Here is a 23,226-nt window from a genome sequence, read left to right as displayed (position 1 = left end):
AGACAAAAACCATCTCAACTATATTAAAAACAACCACTTAAAATTTTTCCATAGCTAATCCTTCCTACCTTTCCCAAATTTCAGTAACAAAACAGATATCAAGAGTACAACATCAGTTAGTTTGCATACTTGAATTTGGAGACAAGAAGTTCCTCTTGAAGGAGACATTTTAAGTCCAATTGACTTATGCATCCAAAATAAGAGAAAAAATGTATCAAATCTACTTCCAATTGCGCATGCCACTCCATGGAAATTTACTCTTTTCGTTGTCACGAACTTCTTTCCAATCATTTTGCTTCTTAGGTTCAAGCACTATCTCAGAATTGTTGTCAAGCCAATGTGTTTTTTGCTCCTGCTCACTAACAATGGCAGATTTCGGTTGCTTAGCGGTGCTTTTCTTATCATCTTCAAGAAGACGAATAGGATAAAGATCCGAACTCAATGATAAAGGGTTCTTGAGGGTCACATAGGCCTTCTTGTAATCAGGCTTAGCATACACTACTCCACCCCTTTGCCTTTTCTTGCCTTCCATGTTAATGGTTGTAACCTTGGAAACTTCAAAGCCATATAGTCCTTCCAAAACCCTCTTAATCTCAATCTACCAAATAAAATGAAAAAAGGACTCCACTTGATTAAAAAAACTCTCCAATAGTATGATGTCAGCATTTTATACATTACAAGAAAGGTTCAAAAAGGCAGAGGCGACACAGAGGCGGGCAGCTTATGTAACTAAATAAAGGGGTTGGGGTGGGGGCCATATGTTTTGTGTGCATATGTTTTGTGAATGTGTGTGTGTATTTAGTGTGCGTGTGTGCATGCATGTGCACGCATGTGTGTGAGGTCTTGCATGAAATTCTTAAAATCATCCTTGATTTTTTTTTTTTTTTGGTATCTATATTTGTGACAGAGAGGTCTCGAACGCTTTGAGGATATGTCAAGAGACAGAGTGTCTGTGAGAGATAGGGACTTGCATCGAACACTTCGAGGCCATCTTCTCCTTACTTTGAAGTGTGTCTTTGTGTGTGCATGTGTGTCTTTGTGTGTGCATGTGTGTGTGAGAGAGGCCGTGCATCAAACACATGGAGTCCACATTCTTCTTATTCTTCTCATAGAGAGCACACGGACCCAAGAGAGATAGAGACTTCTTTTTTATGGAAAGGTTGCCTGCCCGCCTTCCCAGCTAGGCGCCCGCTTTGGGCAATGCCCGCCCAGACCCCACGGCTTAGGCAGAGCCTAGGTGGTTTCTCGACCAGGCCGCCTAGGCAGCAAGGCGGCCAATTTTTTGTTCATCGATTACAAGAAAGTGTTTAAGCACCAAACCAAACTTTATGCAGAAGAAGCATATCAAGATTAAACCCATGTTTCAGATGAGAAGTACAAGTAGAGGGTGAAGAATGTTCCAAAACAAAAAAAAGAGGGTATGCCAAAGGTGGAAAACTTAATAGAACGTATGATATCCACTTGATAGGGAGAGAAAGAACATTAAAATCAAGGATTTCCAGACTGAAAATGACATCCAGTTTGCGAATTTTGGGGAAAATTATTAGAGAGTGAGAGTTGTAAATGTGTAAAGAGTACCTTTGAAGCAGAAGGGATGGTTTTGATGCCAATCTCTTTGATGTTTTGAAGAGAGGAAGGCATCAAAAGTTTGATGGGCAGGTTTGCAAAGTGTATAACCCTCTTTCCCCATCTCCCGCTCATCTCTTCTTCTCTGATACTTCCTGTATCTATCTCACTCCCTCTACCGATTAGCTCTGAAGTATAGCAACAATGACCTTCTCCAACCTCTGACACCAGAATCCACCTCAATAAATCTATCTTAGAGAGAAGAGAGAGAGAGAAGTGTGTATGAGAGTCGGTCTCCAAACAACTACATTTGAGAGAGAGAGAGACTACAAGCAACTACAGTGGTTATGTCAGAGGCTCGAGTAAAAGGTTGAGACCTCGAATAATATTGTTGTACTCTTTTTTATTTTTTTTGAAAGTTCGATTAATGCAAGCAGCATGCTTCTTTTGTTCCTTCATTCTACGAACATGAAAATTTTAGGGGATTGTATACAACGAGACTAATTACCTTACCTTTGAAACGGAGAGGTCACAATTACTTATAATCATCCAATGTGAAATCTATCTCGTAGCTTGATATGTCATTACTTACAATCATCCAATGTGAAATCTATCTCGTAGCATGATATGTCACGAAGATTCTTTTGAGCTTTGAATTTGATCAATGAAATAAATACAGCCACCCAATTTCACATCCAATGATCAAAGTTTATAGTGACTACATTGTAACAAAAATAAATTGTCTCATCATATACTTTTCAAAATTTTATTACACTTTAGTTTGGGTCACAATGTTTTAGAACTTGGGATCCTGACAGGGATTTATCCTACTTTAGTTTGGGTCACAATGTCTGGAATGTACTGGTATTGGCTGGTCCTCCATAAAACCCCATATTCCTATTTTTATATGATTTTTTAAGTTTATTTAATAAAATCTGGAATGTCCTCATATTGGCTGGTCCTCTCTAAAACCCCATATTTATATTTTTATATGATTTTTTTAAGTTTATTTAATATTTTATTAAGCCCCTTACATCCGCCTTCATAAATTCCTATTTTTTAATTTTTTTGTTTTTAATATTTTTTCCAAATCATCAATTCAGATTAGAATGCGCTAGAACAGAGCCCCTTTTGATAAGGAGAGAAAATATATGGTTTTTTGTAGTTTTAAATTTTATAGGAGCACTATGGTAAATCATTGATGCCAATCTAATCATAATCGTCAAGAGCCTATAACCGATTGATGGTTTGGTCAGGTCTAAACCAAAAATTTAACCAGTCATTATCGGTATTTAATCAATTCTAGCCAGTTAATACTGTTCTATTATGACCGATTTTAATGTGAGTATGACCTAAAACTTCAAGGGTTTATGGATCAACTCACATTAGATTATTTTTCAAATATAAGAGAGTAGATATAAACGGACCCCATTTTGACAAGGAGAGAAAATATGTGGTTTTTTGAAGTTTTAAACTTTTGTTATTATGGTAAATCATTGATGGTAATCTATAAATCATAATTGTCTAGACAATTATCTGACCGAAGCACCAGTCCAATAACCGAATACTAACTTTGTCAGGTCTAAAAAAAAAATTTAACAAGTCATAATGAGTGTTTGATCAAATCTAACCGGTTAGACTTTTCTATTGTGATCATTATTAGAAAAACAAGACGATCTAACTACTAACCACCTGGTTAGAGCGGAATCAGCCAGTTGCCGGTTCCGATTTTGGTGATCAATCAGTATTTAAAAAAAAAAAAATTCAAAATAATGTATATAAATTCCCCAAAATAAGGAATTTGGTTTCTAATGCATTTTTTAATATTTTTTACATTATGGTAAAAATTAAAATTTGATTTTGTCATTAATACTCACTTTAATTCAAAAATTGATTCGTTATTAATTTTCAACTTCATTTGAATGTGTTTTGTTTTAATCATTCTTTATATGACTTTCATATTTTAGTAGTTTTCCTTTTTCTATCTTTTTTATTTTTTCAACACTTTTTTCATTGCCCGGGACTTACCCGATTAGAACGGTTGAATCGGCCAGCCGGTTAAACTGCTTCCAGGCCCATGTCTGGTTAACCATTCCGATTCGCTTTTGCAACAACTGATTGTGACCGATTTTAATGTGAGCTTGACCTACAAACTCCTGGTGCTTATAGATCAGCTAACATTATAATATTTTTCAAATACAAGAGAGTAGATATATGTTAAGGAAAATTACAAAAAACCCCATAAGTCAACTTTTTTTTAATTCTCCCCCACCTACTTTTTTCTCGCAACTTTTATCCCAAAACTAACTTTTGTGGCAAAGATCACCAAGTCAAAGACTCATACTTTGGAGGACAAAAATACCCTTGTCCGTATATGAAGTTGTCACATCCTTGCCACACTCACTCACTAAAGATGGTCTAGCACTTTATGGTGGTAGTCTGGCACTTTTTGAACAAACAGTCCGGCACATAGACCAAGTGGTCCGCCACATTGACCAAGTTGTACTCAATATAGGTTTTCTTTGTTTATTTTAAAATAAATCAAAAGGTTTTTAACAAACTATATTATTTCCTTAGAAGAATTTCGGGCTATAATATTAAATAATTCAAACAATAAATGTTTCAGGCGAGGTGTAATTCAATAACATGTAGGTTATTGAATCACAAACAATGTAGAATATGAGTCAACCCAAAATAAAAATGAACTAAAATAGAGATGAACCTCCTAATTGTAATGCACATCCATCCTCGTTCCGCTTGCATAGGTTAAAAACGATGGAATGCACATGTATTTGATATGATTATACTCAACATAATTATACTCAATATAGATGTTTTTGGCACAAAGAGATCATAATTATTTTTAACTATTGATTGTGAAATTCAAATGTATCACAACCTTCGAGATATTTTAATTTTAAGAGTTTTTTTCTTTTTCTTTTTCTTTTGGCGGGAGTATGAGGAGAAAATGTCCCTTATTTAGTATCTCATTGAAGTTTTGGACACAGGTCTAAAACCAGCAAACGGGCCCTAAATTTTCAGGGTTGCAATTCAGATTCACCAAATTTGATTTATTAGATTCCCAAGTCAATTTTAGGTCATAGTGAAAAATTAATAATTGTTTTAAAAATAGGAAAATTTGGGCTATTCCAATGTTCCTCTTTTTAAAAGGGCCCACTTATTGACGTTGTTCTGACTTGGGAAATTTCGAGTCGAACCGGTGAATTTTCTATTAATGAGAAACATTTACGACCTGGAATGTCCTGGACAAGATACATCAAGCTAATTGAAGAAGGAAATGGAATCTAGCAGTCTAGCTCTCCAAATTTTATTAGCTAATCCTAGGCCAAAACACGATTTTTATTTAAAAAAAAAAAGCTCCAGCTTTTTAAATTCATAGAAAACTTCCAATTTTCAAAGGATTTTCAAAAATTCCGTCTAGAAATCAATATAAATGTGCATTTTATCTTGTTTAAGAAAACCATTTCCAAAAAAAAAAAAAAATTATTTTCCTTGTTTTAATATCCTCACTTTTTAAATTTTTAAAACTTCCATTTGCTTCATTTATTTTGAAGTCTTTAAGTTTCGATTTTGTAAGATCACTAAAGGTAGGATGAAATCAAGAATCTTCATTCAATAATGAATTTTTTGAAAATTTTGTTCGGTTCATGTAAGCTTAAAAGGCCTTATGAGTGCTTGTAAAAAGAAATGATAGAGTGGAACATGAACTCAGTGGAAGTGTGGTTCCTCGTGTGCCATATTAAGAAAACAATGTTTGCATATAGTGGACTGTGCTTGACGATCTAGGCCACACGGCTGAAAAAAACCCATATTACCTGAGCATAAAGAAAAAATTGAGAAGGGTTCTAATGGGTTAGCCCTTGATGAGGTCGGAAAATATGCCCGGATGAATGAGCCGAGGGACTGTGTGACCCATGTGTGTGATGGTAACCTACAGATACGGGGGCCAAAACCTCATCCATGTGCCATCACACGAAATTCATATCGATAAATCGTTCGAAAAAAGCCAAAAATCCACCTTTTAGAGTGAAGCATATCCATGTGCAAGAGATACCGCTATGCACCATCAAGTCTAGGTGACTTTAACTCGTCTCTAAGGGAAGACCTGAAATCCACATACTGGGATTGTGATCCTTTGGCTCATCGGCCGGACATTGTCAACCCGCTAATGAGCCCCTGTTTGGACTGTGGATCATGAGAACACTGGGTCGGTCTGATAAGCAAGTGTGGTCTGTAATCTACAGTTAAAGGTGGAGCGTCCCATGATTGTTGATTTCTAAACCATATGGATCTTTTTCACATCAAATTAATATAATTATGTTTGTTTTTGATGAAAATTATTTTAAGATTATTATTTGAATTTTTATGAACCCCTGGATATTTTATTTATAATGTTTGGATATATAAAATTAAATATATTGATTTTACAATTGTTTAAATATTTAAATAATATTTTAAATCCTTTTATTAATTTTAAATATATAAAACTATCATGAGGGCCCATTGTGCACATAGGCCCGCCATATTTTTAGAAGGTGAGGCCCATGAGTGCCTCCCTTAGGTGGCACACCCCACCTTTATTCTCTTTCCTATTTTTTGGTGATATGGCATGTGGCCATATGGTTGGAAGATATTAACTAAATATTGACTTGAAATATCGTTGAAAGATTTTGTGAAAAGATTAAGTAAACTTGTGCTATTTGATGGTATGCACAATATTTTGATTAAATTAAATTTATTTAATTTCTATTGATGAGAAAATAGTTTAAGAAAGAATGATAATGGTTCATGCACCTTTCATAATGTTGATGATCCATTTATAGAATGGATGGTTCAGATCTCTCACCCCACAAGTCACCCTTGATTGTCTATGTTCAATCTCACAAGAAGAGGCAAGCCAAAGAAAACTCTAAGAAACCCTAATCTTATTCAAAACCTATAAAAAGGGATTGTCTCTACCAAAAAATCTCTACACCTTATCTTTCTCTCTCTTAAAAAAGTTTCTCTCTTGTTTGATCTCCCTCTCCCACATTGTGAAAAAACCTAGGGGTTTAAGTTATAGAGTTCTTCTCTCCTATCTCTCAAATATAGATTTATGACTAACGGTTTTAGGGTTTAACAAAAAAAGAATCCATCTCTCTCAAACTAAGTTGCTAATAGAATTCATTTAGGGTTTGAATTTGTGATCAAAAGGATTCATGTTCCATTGGTGTGGCTTCACCGAAATTTGCTTTCCCAATTCGAGATTGAAGCTAGACCGTTTATCTAGCGCCATCGAATGATGGTGACTCAGTGTAAGGTGTACTATGCCCGATTGATGTAATCTCTGGTACTCTTCCTTTTTGTTTATTGCAATCTTATATTTTATTCTCAAGCCTAGTGCATAGTTGTTTCGATGACATCAAGTTGTTAAGATCATGGTTTTATTGTTATGTTGATTTTATTTGGAAATTTATCTTATTATAATAAAGACTACATGTGAGTGATCTTTTGCCAAAAGAAAAAGATGAAAAAAAAAAAAATTGTATTCCCCAGTAAAAGATCAAGAGGTCTTTCTTTCAAATTTTCACTAACATATTCCAAACAAAAATATCAAAAATCAGTATAATACCAATCAATGTATTTTAGGAAAAAACTTTCTTCCACAAATTCGTATTTCCAAAAAGTAATTCTTCCAAAAATTTGTATTTTAAAAAAAAAAATGGAGATGTAGGAGAAGAGTAAACCAAAAAAAATATTATTCCAAAAAAAATATTATTTTCTCTCGATCAAATGCACCATTACAAAGATGAAGAGAGTACTTAGTTACAACAAAACATTAAGGTAGCTGAGAATTAAGGTGAGGCTAGATTGTTTAGATTTGGTTATACGGGTGAAACAAGTAAGACCTATCTTGCTCTCTCTATAAATACTAGTGAGGGACACGTGCGGAACACGTGTTTTGAATTATATGATTTAAATATTTCTATTTTTCATGCTTAAGATATTACGTAATGCATTCATATATACCACAGTAAATGAAAAGCTTTAGTAATTTCTATTGTTAATTCATAAATTTTACCAAAGTTTATTCAATGTAAACCATATCTTACATTTTTTAGTAGGGATTATATAATGTGAGACATACTTTAGTACACAGGCCATAATCAAACCTACCTATCGAATATGAAATTTTATGGATTGTAGTAATCATGAATCTCAAAAAAATTTCTTTTAAACTTTGAACCCAGTCAATGAAACGCACGCGATTTGACATCCAACGGCCGATAGCGACTATGATCTACTCATACCAAAAGCAAATCGTCTTGTCCTATACTTTCCCTCTTTTTTCATTGACCAATGTTAAAATCATTATTGATAGAAAGAAATTACAACTACGGAATTATATCATTAGAAACCAAGAACGATGGTATATACTTTCCCTTTTAATAACATGATCAAGTGAAATCACGCTTAAAAAAATACATGATCAAGTAGAATCTTCTATTATGTATAATTAAGGATATCAAAGTTTCTATCTGTTTCTTTTTTTTTATCTAACAGTATATGTTAATAAATAAGTCTTCGGACATTCAGTTAAAGAATTTGAATTATGATGTTACCGCAATAATATTGTATACATAGACCTTTCCAATTTTGCGATATAGGTATAGCTTACTTTTAATCTTTTTCAAACCAAAAAAAAAAAAAGAGTTTATCAGGGTAGGACGACTGATTGACTTTGTATCTTCCTTGAGTTGTATTTCAAACTTCTAATTGTATTTCAAACATCTACTTTTAGGTTATAGCAATAAGTGATGTGGAGGAACATAGTACCTTCCGGCAACTAAATTATATTTGTGTACAATGTTTTAGGCTCTCTAAAGTTTAAACCATTTATTTTGGAAGAAATCTTTCTTTTAAGAAAACTAAATAAATTTCGTATTACCATTAAAGGCCTTATAAAGCTTGTAAACATTTTAGATAGTGGAACATAAATTCAGTGGCAATGTGGTCCTCTTGAAGACTATATTAAGCAAATATTAAACATTTTATATAGTGAAACATAAACTCAGTGGAAGTGTGATCTTCTTGTGGACCATACTAGGCGAATGTTATTTGCCAATATTCAAACTTGGCTCGACGTACTACGTTAGTCGAGTTGGAAAACCCAAGGTATTAGGGCATAGAGATAAACCGATAAGAGTTCAATAGGTCATCCCTCGATGATGTCAGAAGTTGCCCAGATTAGTGAGCCAAGAGACTGTGTAGCCCTTGCATGTAATGATTAGCCTTTAGAGATTGGGCTAAAGCCTCATCCATGTACCATCATACGGCATGCACATAGACAATCGTATCGACATAGCAATCCACAATTGAGGGTGAAGCATGTACATGTGCGAGAGATTACCCTTATACACTATGGAGCAGTAGTTGCATCATGGTCAGGAGGAACATGGATTTGTCTTTCGGGGAGAAACTATAATCTATAGACTAAGATTACGTCCCCTAGCATATTGGTTGACTTTGGTGGCCCAATCATGAACCTCTGCAGAGAACTGTGGGTCATGGAAACTGCTGAGTTAGTTTGCGAAAGCTAATGTGGATCGTGGTTCACAGTTGCAGGTGGAGTGCTCCAGTATATTCATAATTCCTACCTATACGGATATGATTCCCATCAAAATTAAATAGTTTTAATTAATTTTATATGATTTTTAGAAGGATTATTTGAATTTTTGTGATTCACTTGATATTTTATTATTATCATTTGGATTTATAAAATAAGAAAAAATCAATAAACTGGCCTCTAAGAAATCCTCTTTAGTGGCTGATGAAATGGTTCTCTTGAAACCATCGGGTCTAGAACCCAACCTTCAAGTGCACTCTCTATGAGGAGGAAACTTTGGATTTTCATTTCCTTATCGGTCTCCCTCCACTCTACCTTCCTTGACCTCTCATGGACAGATACCCTAGTATGGACTCCTTCCCCCTCTGACTCATTTTCGATGGCCACCTTTTATAAAAGACTCCTACAACCACCTACCTTCCCTTTCAACCTAACTTCCATTCTGTCCAAGGTCTAGCCCACCATTGCACCTCCAAAATTGCAGGCCTTCAATTGGATTGCCTGCTCTGAGAGAGCACTCACTATAGACCACTTCCAAAGGAAAGGGATTCATATCCCCAATAGGTGTGTCATGTGTCTATGTGAGGAAGAAATAAACTCTCGTCTCTTCATTCACTGCCACCTCGCTCTTGACATCTAGAGCCATATTATCCAGCTTTTTGGTCTCTTATGGGTTACCCCACTCCCTCCCGGCTCTCACAACTTCTTCCCTTGAATCTCACTGCTTGAAGGAAGGCAGAATCCTCTAGAGAGTTTCCAATGTAGCAACCATCTGGGTACTTCGGCTCGAAAGAAATTCTAGGATTTTCCAAGGAATTAAATGCGAAGTTCCAACTCTTTTTGACAAGATTACTTCGCTGGTAATCTTTTGGACCTCTAACCAAAGGGCTTTTGCCGATGTCTCAATGGCTACTTTCCTACATGATTGGTAGAATATCCTACACCTTGAACCCCCTCAAGTCTCAAGAGCCAAGAACTAGTTGCCTCCCCCGAATGGCATCATCAAGCTGAATTTCAACGGATGCTCCCTCTGCAACCCAAGCGCAATTGGAGCTAAATAGGTCTTCCGTGACCACAATGGCAATATTTTGGCATCTTTCTCAGAGCACTAAGGCCACGCAGACTCCCAGTTTGCAGAAGCTATGGCACTCTTATTGGGTCCAAAGAAGTTTGACCTCTCTTGGGATCTCAATTGTTCGTCGAGGGGGACGCCAAAAACATTATTTTTTGGGCCTCTAGAAATGCCACTCCTCCATGGTACCTCATCTCAATTTTTGACGAAATTGCATATATTTGCAATGATATATATGTCTCCTGGATGCATATTTGGAGGACGTCGAACAACCTCACATATCGTCTGGCTAAGGACGATGCTCGGGCCCAAGTTGAAGCCCCCACATAGCCACGACATTTTGATGAGCTGCTTAGACTATTGTTCTGTTGCTGGTCCATCTACTTTTTTGCTCCAGACCTCTGCAAATGCATTTTCATTTTCTTTTGCACTGTATATCTCTTGTAATCGGGTGAATCCTATAAGCCCCTTATTTTTCGCACAGGACCACAATTAAGTAGCCTGTTTTTTGGTTGAGAGACCCAACATGTGGGTACTCTCGACTTTTACTGATGTATACCCTTCTCTTATAGCAATACAACGGGTTAACTTCCTAAAAAAAATCAAAGAGAAATAAATTTTGTTTTATTCTAAAAATCCATTAAACATATTTATTAAAATTTTGAGGGACCCACCATATGATATATGGGCCCATTTAATCATATGGTAGAATTGGGTGGGGCTTATGAAGGGTCACTTAGGGTGGCACGCCCAGCCCATAAGAGCTTACTTACTAAATGTTGTGAGAAATCTTCATGCTAATTGGCTTTCATATGAAACTTCTTTAGCTTAAAAATTGATATGAATTTATCATATCTTGTGAATCAAGATATTTTGATTAAATGAATAAAGATTAAATAGCTATAAAAAGAGAATGTATGAGTATTTTTTAAAAATATATATTTGATAAGAATAAGTTTAGAAAATGGAGGATAAGGTTCTAGCACCTTCTTTTGAATCTTGATGGTGCATCTAAAAAATGGATGGCTCACATCTCTCACCCCACAAGTCTCCTTAGATCAATAGTTTAGATTTGATCTCACTCAAGATGGCAAACCTTAAAGCATAGAAAATCTATAAATAAAAGTTCTTCCTCTCATAATTCTCTAAACCTCTCTCTCTCTCTCTCTCTCTCTCTCTCTCTCTCTCTCAAAATGATATCAGGCTCGCAAAGGAGTTTCCGTTTCAAAAAATTTTATTCCTTATTTCCCATGGATATTTCTCTCTCAAATAATTTTTATTAAAAACTAGACTCAAATGGCAGTCTAGAAACTTAGTGTGGGCCCTAAAACATTCTGTTAAGAATGAAAATAAAATCATGACTTTCAAGCCATTGAAACAGTATTCATTGCAAAAAACAACACTTATGCACCCTTCAATAAAATTGTTTTTGTTATAAAAAAAAGTTTTCTTCATGAAATTATTTTTGTTTGAAAGCAGACTCAATTTGATGTGTCACAGTCAAATTTTATCCAAAAATAAAATCACTCGATTAGTGGAAAAATTTATGGAACTCATTGCATAGTTCCTAGATTTTGCAGGACTAACACCCCTCAATGATGAGTCCATCACTCCCAATTCCCCCAAAATCTTCCACTGAAATTTTACAAGTAGATCCTGCTCTCAAAAACACATAATATCATTGAAGTATGCATCAAAGAAATACCTATTATCTTGTTCATACCAGTGCTCCAAAACAGCAAAGAATACCCGATTCTGCAGAGTGCCTTTTCGATGTAGGAGTCATGTCACTGTCTTATCGAAGGTATTCCCATACGGCCACAAAGCCATTGTCATTCAAATCTCTAATTTTAGCTCACCAAAAACAGCGAAACAAAAGAGATATGGTAGAAAGAAGCCTTGCTCTGATACCAATAAAAGTTGAACTATGTCATAAAACACGGTGTATGTAAATTTAAAATTTTTTCTTTTCCTACACCAGCAAAATCACTCACAATGCCCAAGTACAAATAAAATCAATCTTGAAATAAATAAACAAATAAAAACGGTTATCACTTGCTATCACTTAAATACAACTCATTTATTCAATAAATAAAAAATTTACACATTGCTTTATAGGAATAGAAGAGCATAACATTAAAATAAAATAAAGCAAATAAAAGGTTGCTGGTAATACCTCAACCGGGCTTATTACACCCCACACCAAGTTTCCTTCTTCCAATGGTGCTCAGGATCAATGATTTCCTAATTCTACTAAATATGGCAAAACCCTCTCAAAAACATATGGATCTTGATCTGAAACTTAAAATGCTAAGAACTCAATACCTTAACCTACCTTAAGCCCCATTAGCTTAACCTTACAGAAATGAGAGAGTGATGAATCTTCTAGGTGGTGGAGTGCCCCCCTTGTTCTAAATTTCTAAAAGAGAGAGGGAGAGAGAGAGAGAGAGAGAGAGAGAGAAAAGAGCAGTATAGAGAATTATACGAGAGAGAGCCTCTATTTATAAATTTTCTATGCCTTAAGATTTGTCATCTTTAGTGAGATCAAATCTAAACCATTGATCTAAAGAAACGTGTGGGGTGAGAGATGTGAGTCATCTATTCCTTAGATCCATCATCAAGATTCAAATGAATGTGTCAAAACCTTATCCTCCATTTTCTAAACCTATTCCCATCAAATACTTAAATTAAAAAAAAAAAAAAACTCATACATTCTGTTTTTATGGATATTTATTTCTTATTCATTCAATAAATATCTTGATTCAAAAGACATATTAAATTCAATATTCATAAGTTAAAGAGGCTTCATACAAAAACAAAAAATCAACTAGTATGGAGGCTTCTCACAACATTTAATAAGTAAGCTCCAATGGTTGAGCTGAGGGACTGTGTAGCTCTTGTGTGTGATGAAGCCTTTAGAGATTGGGCCAAAGCCTCATCCATGTACCATCACACAACATGTACATAGATAACTATATCAAGATAACAATCCACTATTGAGGGTGAAGCGTGTACATATGCACAAGATCTCCCTATGCTCCATGGAGTCGTGGTTGTATCATGGTCTAGGGAACCATAGATTTGTCTCCAAGCGAGAACCTGTAATCCATAGACTGGGATTACGTCCCCTCGCTTATTAGCTGACTTTGGTGGCCCAATCATGAACCCCTGCAGTGGATTGTGGGTCATGGGAACACTAGGTTAGTTTGATAAAGCTAGTGTTGTGGTCTACAATAGCAAGTGAAGTGGTCCAGTATATTCATAATTCTTAAACCTATACGGATTTGATTCCCATCAAAATTAATTATTTTTAATTAATTTTATATTATAAGATTTTTAGAATGATTATTTGAATTATTGTGATTCTCTTGATATTTTATTTTTATCATTTGGATTTATAAATTAAGATTTCAATGTTTTAAATAACCAAAGAGAAATAAATTCTATTTTATTCTAAAAATCAAGTTAAGATATTTATTAAAAAATTGAGGGACCTATCATATGGATGGGGACCGATTTAATCACATGATAGAATTGGGTGAGGCCCATGAGGGGCCACCTAGGGTGGCACGCCTCACCCATCGGAGCTTACATACTAAATGTTGTGAGAAGCATCCATGCTAGTTGGCTTTCTATTTTTGTATAAAGCATCATTAACTTAAGAATGATTATAATAAATTTAGTATGCCTTGTGAATCAATATATTTTGATTGTATGAATAAAAAATAAATATACATAAAAAGAGAAGATATGAATACTTTTTTATTTAAATATTTGATAGGAATAAATTTATTAAATTAAAAATAAAGTTCTAGCACCTTCATTTGTATCTTGATGGTGGATCTAAATAATAGATGACTCACATCTCTCATCCTACGAGTCTCTTTAAATCAATGATTTAGATTTGATCTCACTAAAGATGGCAAATCCTAAGACATAGAAAATCTATAAATAGAGGTTCTCCCTCTCATAATTCTCTACACCTCTTCTTCTTTCTCTCATAATAAGGCAAAACAAGGGGACAACCCACCCCCCCCCCCCCCACCTAGAGGATTCATCTCTCTCCTATCTCTCTAAGGTTAAGCCGAAGATTCATCTCTCTCATCTCTCTAAGGTTAGACCAAAAAGGTCTAAAGTAGGTTAACGCATTGAGGCTTTAACACTTTGGTTTTAAAACGAGATCTATGTGCTTTTGAGAAGGTTTTATCATACTTGGTAGAATCAAGAAACCGATCATTGATCAGAGCACCATTAGAAGGAAGAGACTCGATGTGGGGTGTAATAAGCCTGGTTGAGATAATCTCTAGCAACCTTTTATTTGCTTTATTAGTGTTTTCCATTCCCATAAAACAATGTATGAAGTTTTTATTTATTGAATAAAAGAGTTGTATTTAAGTGGTAGAAAATGAGAACCGTTTTTATTTGTTTATTTATTTCAAGAGTGATTTTATTTGTAGTTGGAGTATTGGACATTGTAAGTAATCTTGTTGGTGTAAGAAGAGAAAAAAAATTAAATTTATATACACCGTGTTTTATCACATGGACCAACTTTCATTTCCTGTTATAAAATATCATTTAAAAGGTAATTGCATGAGTATTTTTTGAGAAAGATGAATTTTGAGTTTCTAAACAATTAGATCTGACTGCCCATTTTTCCTTGGAAATACTCATCCGATGATTTTTAGTTGATCCCAAAAAAAAATTATCAACAAAAATTTCTCTCTTTTTTTAAATTCTGGAAAGCATTCCGAAGTGTTATGAATGGTTGCCGTGGCCTCGCCTCGGATGTACAACCACCATGACCATTCCTTCGTACCTTAATTTAGTAGATTAAATTATTTACAATGGTTTGTCTAGTATGAGATATTCCTTCTCAAAATTGGGTACTAAATGAGCTGGTAGATAGTCAACTTCACCATACGTTTGGTACATCGCGCAGTATAATCGACGAAAGATAGGATCACTAAGACCTATATCTCTCATTATTGCTTGTACTGTAGCGGTTGAAATCTAAGGATTGTAGACCTTAAACTCTAGGAAACAGAGTAGTCGAAGAGCCTTCAATCGATATCTCGTATTGTATCGCACACAAGCACTCCTTCCTAAGAACTGAATCTCATTCGGGTGCAAAAATATTGTGCACTTCCAGGGCTTCACCGTCCAACCTAACGGTTCTCCGATTTCCGCAAAGAATCGAATGTCTGGTGGCGATGCTTCGCCAATACCTGTCAAGGAGTCGGCTCCCTGCACTCGTATTCTGATTGTTGGTAGATTACTTCGCAAACACAGATATCTTAGCTTCACATAATTAATTATGCTACTACCAACAAGGTTTGTGAAGTAACTTTCAGATGGAATTTCTGAATCTCTCATCCATAGCATTCCGTCTGGAACAATCAATTTGTGTTTCTTGAACAGCGTCCAAGCATATTCAAATGCAACTCGCGTTAAGTGGGTTGGAAACTCGACCATTGATTCTATACAACTGAATGTGACATCGATCTCCCAATGTTGCACTAATGCATCGAATCTGCTCCAATCAAGAACCATAAACCATCGACAGTCGTGGCTAATCTCATCCAAGATAGCTGGAACCCCAAAAGTTGGGTCTTTTCCTATCAGGTAAAAAGTGTCTAAGTTCTTAAAGACCGGAAGAACTGGGTATGCTGACAGTCCTTCAATTAAGCCATAATGAAATGCCTCACCAAAAACATTCCTAACTTTAATCAACGTTAGTCTTGCTAGTTGTGTCCTCATAAATCCAATATCTGGCATGCCGTTATCTACAATTCTCTTTCGAGCTGCTGCTAATCCGTGTGCCGTGATATCTTCGTCAAACTATCAAACTAATGCGTTTGCAATTTGTCTTGGCACGTTTCAAGTTCTCACCTTCTCCTTTACGCCCAAAATAACCGTAGCCTGCTGCTGATGATGACTCGTATGGTATTGTGTCAATACCAGTTTCAAATGACAGACTAGTCACCCGTGGGAATGAGTTGAACTCCCTGGCAACCATAGCTTTCGCTTCAATCGAAAGTGGATTGGTCAGCTCGGGTAGTAATGGTTTATCATACTCAAGAATTCATTCAAGGTGTCCTAAGGTATAGAACGATCTAGCCCATTCATCAATATCTTGCATGTCTTCTGGTAATACATAGGCTCTAACCATGTCATAAGCCGAATCATCTTTAATAATTACGTATTCCGGTCTTGGAATTCGCTCATGATCTACACCGATTGGAACGAGTCCTCTGTCCATTCTCCTACTACTGGTAATGTCCACCTTCACATAGTGTTATATCTCACTACGCACCTAAAATAGGAAGTGGAATTTATGCTCCTAAATATTAAGACGTTTGGTGTGAAAGTTATAATAATTTTACCAACTTAAGTTTTGCTATTGTGTGCATAAATTCCAACCTATAATATTTGGCCCATTTCTCTCTAAACAAGTCAGCAAAGGTTCTCATATTGGATAGACTTTTATGCCTGGGCTCGACTGTAATGTACTAAGCATTCTTGAAGTAAAAAAAATGATCAGTTATCCTTTTACCATTAAAATGATTAATGTTATATTTCGACAAATGGGATTGAGTTTTCATAGTCACCTTTACAAAGAGTGTTGTACCCTCTCTCCTGTGTTTATGCCTTGCTTACTTTAACCTTCACAAACCGGTGAGAATCACTTCACATCATGTAACCAAAGTACCAAACAAAGTCAAGATTCCGACTACTAGGCACAAGAATCACTATGGTAGTATAAATTCAGGCTTGGTAAATTGTGCATGAAATGTACAGACCAAGAAAATCGTCTTAAGTAGCGATTTGAGCTTTTTCACCTAAAGTAGGAAGTGGAATTTATGCTCCTAAATATTAAGGCTTTTGGTGAAAGTCGTAATAATTTTACGACTTATGTTTTGCTATTGTGTGCATAAATCCCAATCTATAATATCTGGCCCACTTCTCTCTAAACAAGTCACCAAAGGTTCTTATATTAGATAGACTTTTGTGCCTGGGCTCTACTGTAATGTACCAAGCATTCTTGAAGAAAAAAAATGATCTGTTATCCTTTTACCATTAAAATGATTAATGTTATATTTCGACAAATGGGATTGAGTTTTCATAGTCACCTTGACAAAGAGTGTACCCTCTCTCTTCTGTTTATGCATTGCTTACTTTCACCTTCACAAACCAGTGAGAATCACGTCACATCATCATGTAACCAAAGTACCAATCAACGTCAAGTCTCCAACTACTGGGTATAAGAATCACCATGGTAGTACAATTCAGGCTTCGTAAATTGTGCATGAAAATTTACATCTTTCCCTGCCCACTTTTTCTAGGAAATACTCATTTGTTGGTTTTTAAATTGGAGCTCAAAATTTTTTAAAATGACGATCCAACTAATATATTACAACATGTACCATTTTTATGACTTGGAATCCTGTTTTCTGTATATCAATACATCTCGTGGTCGAGATGATCAATTTGAAGGTTTTCTAATATCAAAACAACCTTTGTATGCATATAACATTGCTGAATCGATGAGGATTGTTTGTCTTCAATATGAGTAATGTTTTTCCTCTCTATATATTAAAAACAAACTATTTTTTGATTTATAATATAAAATCTAGAAATACACGTAGTGCAGGAACATATCATCAATTTTCTTGGACAATGAGATGCACTTAACCCACAATACTTGCTATTCAGACAGATAGTATTGCATTTAAAATAGAAATCACCCACATAACTTCCACCCAGAAGACATGAAACCAACAAACCCTACTTATAGATAGGATTTTATAATTTCTATTGTGGAATGATGATTTTGGAGTCACCAACCTCAACAAACCTAATCTCGATGGAGTTGTGGTTCTCAAGTAAGACTTGATGCAGGCTTGATTTTCATTCAATAAGATGGTGTAGTATTGTAGTTAGTCTAAGAATCCTTATCATTACATAAGTAACCTAGGGCACCCAAAGTTTTGGTTGTTTATAATGTTTTGCATTAATTTGATTCACACCTTGCATTTCTTTCCGGCTTTTTGGAGTTGCATGCATATTTGATTTATTATTGGAAATAGGTAAAAGTTAAATAATGGTTTCACAGATCCTCAGACCACCAGCTCTCATTTTTGACAATTAGTGTGAGCAAATGATGGATGGAGGAGCTACTATATGTGCACGATTGGAAGCAAGAGTTCAAACTTCTTCTTATGAGAACCTGAGAATTCAAGAAACATCAAAATGATCAAGAAGTTCGATTGGAAGGATCTACTGGTGTTCAGCAATTTTAACAACATAAAATTCCCTCCACCACGGCCCCACAATATATATATATATATATATAGAGAGAGAGAGAGAGAGAGAGAGAATCTATAAGATAAAGATTCACTCTTCGATGTTAGTATCTGGAAGGAAACTTGATGAAATGAACAAAAGGAATACCACATATACTCCAAGGGTAGTAAGGATTTCTAATTTGTTGTTATACTTGAAAGAAAATTAATGTTTCAAGATTCAATAGAAGACCGTCCAGTTTTTTGAGGGTGAGATCTAAGTATTAGGTGGTTTCCTTGAAATATCCATATATTGATTCTTAGGTGGTTTCCAAACTTTTATTTGAAATTCAAAAATATTCTCCCAAGTAGGCCTTCTGACTGATGGAGTAGGTGTATAGTATAGCAACAATAAGAGCATAACATATACACTATTAACTAAAAGACATTTATTTTTGAATTATAATTATATTTATTCAATCAATGCCCTTAATATATATTTTAACATCGATCTTTATTCCTCAAAACTATCCTAAAATCCCAAAAAATACCCATAATAAACTTGGTGCAGCAGAATGTGCAACCTCACATCGTTTGTGAGGCAAGGCCAAGTTATATTTATTAAGGTAGTTGGTTTTCTTTGCTTTTCCATACACATCGAGGAACTGAGGAAAAACATTACCCAGATTTATATTTACTTGACGAAACTTTGCTCAAAGTAGTAGAATTAGAATGGCCTACTTGAATAGTTGCTTCAGCTCTATAGCTATGTCTTGTGAAAATAGTTAATACCGATTTTCAATTATCTTCTGAACAATATAATAGTTAGAATTCTCTAAAGAAGATGAACACAATAACGGATAGGTTGCAAGGAATTTTAGTTACTTTGTCTATTATTTACCTGTCTGATATATTTATAGAGTTTTTGCTAGAAAAGGAGATTCCTTACAAGTGATATGTTTTAGAATAGAGAATCAAAAACCCAAAATATATGAAAAATGATTAGGGATTCATATCGTATATAACACATGACCTTGGAGGTCAGCTCACATTAGGATCTCCATACTGTATACAACATATACCATATGAAAAAATTCTCGTTAGTAAAAGACAGCCTTTATTTTAGCAAATCTAACAATACCGTAACATCATCTGGAAAAGACATCAGAGCTAATGGTGATATGCTCATGTAATACATGTGTTGTCATACCTTATATTATAGCTCAGAATTTTTTTTGTTTTTCATATGCAAAGACAAAGAACATTGCCTTGATTGAAGATAAACAATACCCACCGTTTGATAATATTATTTGCGTAAGAAGGTTGTTCTGATGCTAGAAAACCCTCAAATTGATTATCTCAACCTCAAGATATATTGATACAAAAGACAAAGGATTTCAAGTCATAAAAATAGTACATCTTATAATATATTATCTATACTTTCCAGTTTTAAAAAATTTTGGGATTCTCTTAAAAAATCACAAGATGAGTATTTCCCCGAAAAATTGGGCCAGTTAGTTGTCCATTCTCATACGCAACTTACAAAGCCCCACTGATTTAATATAATTAGGTATATAAAGAAGACTTTATTTTGGTTAGAAAATGAAAATCAATATAATCGAGAATATGCAGTTAGCAAGATGACCAATAAAATTTAGTGAAAGCCTCACAGTTATTGGATTATTGAGACTTATCATCATATGAGGGTTCGAAGTCATACGATAAGTCGATAATTAAATGTATTTTCTTTTTACAATAAAGAATAAGGAAATAGAAGTTAAAATCAGCCAAAAAAATGGTATGAAAATGGCTTGAGAAGGAACCAGCAAAAAAACACCAAAGAAATGCTTCACCAAAAAAAAAAAAAAAGCAAAACAATGTTTATCACCAAAAAAATCAGCAAATAACTTGGGGTTAAAATCAGAAGAAAAAAAAAAAAGGCATGAAACCGATTTAAGAACCAACAAAAAAATGCTCCATCAAAAAATAGCAAAAACAATTCTTCAACAAAAAAATAGCAAATAAATTAGGGTTAAAAATCAGAAAAATGCTATGAAAATGTTTTGAGAAGGAACAAAAAAAAATGATCAGAGAAAATTATTCACCAAATAGCTTGGGGTTAAATTTGTTTATCATTGAGGAACCAGAATCAGAATAGAAACAAAAAATTACAGAGTTCAAGCTATTAGGAGAGAAGAATCAAATAATACGAGCATCAGAAATGGTTTATTGATGAATGAGAAATCTCAAACCAAAAGCCCCAAAATATATCAGAATAATGAAAAACCACAACAAAAAAAAGTACCTATTTTCAGCTGAAAACTCTCAGATAAGAGACGTCAGACGATCTCGATGCCAAGAACAAACGCTGCCGGATGATTCCTGCAATAGATTGAAGAAGATGGCCGTGGGTGCTCTTTTCCCCAAAACAATGGCAGAAAATGGAGTGAAAAATGATACTAACAAATCTGGCAAATTGATTTTCTATATCAAAGATGATGGTCAAATGATGCCAAAGCACATGGCGGAGTTAGGTTTTACCCCAAGGATGAAGGTTCTATGGGGACGAAACACGTATAGAGAGCGTATGGGAGCTCTCTATTTCTGTCAAAACAATGACGGTGGGAAAGAGAAAGATATATGCCTGAGAGAGAGCCCAAGGACCTCGTAATCCCGTGGGAGTATACTGCAGATCTACTCAGGTCAACCAATGGTAATCTTTTTGGGACCCCAAATTTTGGGGATTTTAGCTTCTTTAATCTAAAAGGCTGTAGCCATAAACAATCAAAAATAAGTTGTGCCCCCAAACTTTGTTATGAGATATAATTTTCTGTGTTAAAAATTTGTACGATGGTGCAAGAATCTATTTCATTTCTAATTATAAAATTTTAAACTTCAAAATTGGTTCAAATCAATCAAATTTATAAACGCATTAAAATCTTGAACATGTACAAACCAAATAACATGTTACAATATGTACTATTTTTTTTTTGAAAATGTTACGGTATGTACTATTTTTTGGACTTGAAATCTCCTTCTCTCCCTATCCATACATTTCAATGTCGAGATGATCAATTCAATGTTTTTTCAAAACAACCTTATCAATGTGATCATAGTAGTACACCTTAATTCTCAATTTTAATGTGTCAACTGGTTGACCTGAGTAAATCTACCATATAAGTGACCGACCACAAATGGGGGGCATCCCTTCACCTCCATCTCATTAAGAAGGGCCCCAACACTCTGAAAATATGCAAAGAGCAATAAGCTTCGACCAAACTAGTGTATGAAATTATACTAGGATCGAATCCATATCCCTTCATTTCCATCATGGTCCACTCAACCTCTTCCAGGCACTAAATTTTACACCATCCATGAATCAGTACATTGAATGTATCTCTCTCCCAAGGACCGAAAATAGATCTCTAGCACGCTCCATATTGTGTTCCTTACAAAGAGTATCTAGAACTACATTCATAGAAGAGGTAGCTTTCCTTAAACCTAAACTATCAATTTCATAGAACACATCTAAAGCATCCTTCCATTTACCAGCACCCGATAATCTCCTCATCATCTTACTCACTGTACATAGAGAAATCAACCCTCCTATTTTGCTCATCTGCTCCACTATATCCCACATCTTATCAAATTGCTTCATTTTCTGAAGAATATCAACCATTATATCATATGTTTCAGTTGAATTCACAAAACCCACCTGTTTATGAGCTCATCTAAAGAAATTCAAAGCTGAAATCCAATCGTCATTATATCTCCAGAGTATTGTGTTCACTAAACTCTCTGAATCTTTGACACCACAATTGTCTAAGGCCCTCCAAAGATCTTCAGGGGAATCGTGCAGATTCTCCAGCAATGAACCAATTTTATCAGTATCCTCAGAGTGTGAAAACCTAGAAATAATTAATAGTTTTACTGTCAAATTTCTCCAATTTATTGATCCAATCAAGTTTCTTTCCATCATTCTCAGAAAGCATGAAATCGTTGTTCATGTAATCAACAATAGGCTCCACCTTTGGGTTTTTAGCCCATTCAGGGAGCTCAGAAGACTCATTAAAATTGCAGAAACCATGTAAAGCTCCATTTAAAATTCCATTAATGGAGTTTGCGGCAGTGAAACAGGTTCCCAAAGTCTCCAAAAAATAAAAGGACCCAAAAACCCTAAAGCCCCTAGGAACAATATGCTGAAAACATGGTAGAGGAAACCCCAGATTAAGAACCAGCAAAATCGCAAGAGATGAAAATACATGCCCCCAAAAACAATGGAAAAACCAGAAATTGACAGAATACCATGCATAGAACACGATTTACGCCGTCAAAACAAGAGAGAGTTAACAAAAGAGATTATCTTCGATTCTTTTAGATGAAAGCAAATAAAAATGTAAAAAACAGAGAACAAATGGGAAAGATACCTGTTAACGAAACAGCTCCAAGCGCTCTTCGTGAGCGACATGTTATATGATCAAAGGAATTTACTTCCCCTGAAGTATTGCACAATGACAGGGATCCCAATCTGTGCCTAATAATTACGAAAATAACCCTAACCTTAACTTAGAGGACCTTAGAAAAATCGGGCTGTCTAACCGGGGTTCTGGTTCTAGGCGGTTTTGGTGTTTGAGTGGTATTTTAATTTTTTTTGAATAAAAATATATGTATATGTTCTC

At 35.0% G+C, this 23,226-nt stretch overlaps 2 protein-coding genes across 33 annotated transcripts; both read right to left on the bottom strand.

Moving 5' to 3' along the window:
• On the bottom strand, positions 1–23,150 carry LOC18431635 (Ribosomal protein L23/L15e family protein). Of its 32 annotated transcripts, none has more exons than XM_088858399.1 (5): positions 22,975–23,148; positions 20,853–20,929; positions 17,396–17,447; positions 1,579–1,818; positions 1–598 (listed from the first exon to the last, which is right to left on the bottom strand). In XM_088858399.1, exons 3-5 carry the CDS (start codon positions 17,432–17,434, stop codon positions 221–223), a joined length of 657 nt encoding a protein of 218 aa, XP_088714525.1. In that variant the 5' UTR covers positions 17,435–17,447; positions 20,853–20,929; positions 22,975–23,148; the 3' UTR covers positions 1–220. The 32 variants fall into 32 exon arrangements, with proteins under 32 accessions (XP_088714525.1, XP_020521134.1, XP_020521130.1 ...); XM_020665475.2 differs by having other exon boundaries at positions 1,579–1,814; XM_020665471.2 differs by having other exon boundaries at positions 1,579–1,785.
• LOC148783267 (uncharacterized) lies at positions 14,711–16,414 on the bottom strand. Its single transcript, XM_088858398.1, is given in 2 exon segments — positions 14,711–16,124; positions 16,126–16,414. Coding segments are annotated over 2 exon segments (1,005 nt in total). The 5' UTR covers positions 16,282–16,414; the 3' UTR covers positions 14,711–15,275.
• Positions 23,151–23,226: the final 76 nt, after the last annotated feature.

Source organism: Amborella trichopoda, chromosome 2, assembly GCF_054954075.1.
Source record: "Amborella trichopoda isolate Santa Cruz 75 chromosome 2, AtrichopodaSantaCruz75HAP2 v2.0, whole genome shotgun sequence".
NCBI lineage: Eukaryota > Viridiplantae > Streptophyta > Magnoliopsida > Amborellales > Amborellaceae > Amborella > Amborella trichopoda.
This window is presented reverse-complemented; position numbering and strand designations above follow the sequence as displayed.

Coding starts and splice junctions, on each gene's coding strand:
- LOC18431635 (XM_088858399.1), bottom strand. CDS start 17,434: ATGCATAAACAGAAGAGAGAGGGTACACTCTTTGTCAAG. Junction 1,819..17,395: donor AGGGTACACTCTTTGTCAAG/GTGACTATGAAA, acceptor CTTCTCTCTAAG/ATAGATTTATTGAGGTGGAT. Junction 599..1,578: donor CCATCCCTTCTGCTTCAAAG/GTACTCTTTACA, acceptor TTTATTTGGTAG/ATTGAGATTAAGAGGGTTTT.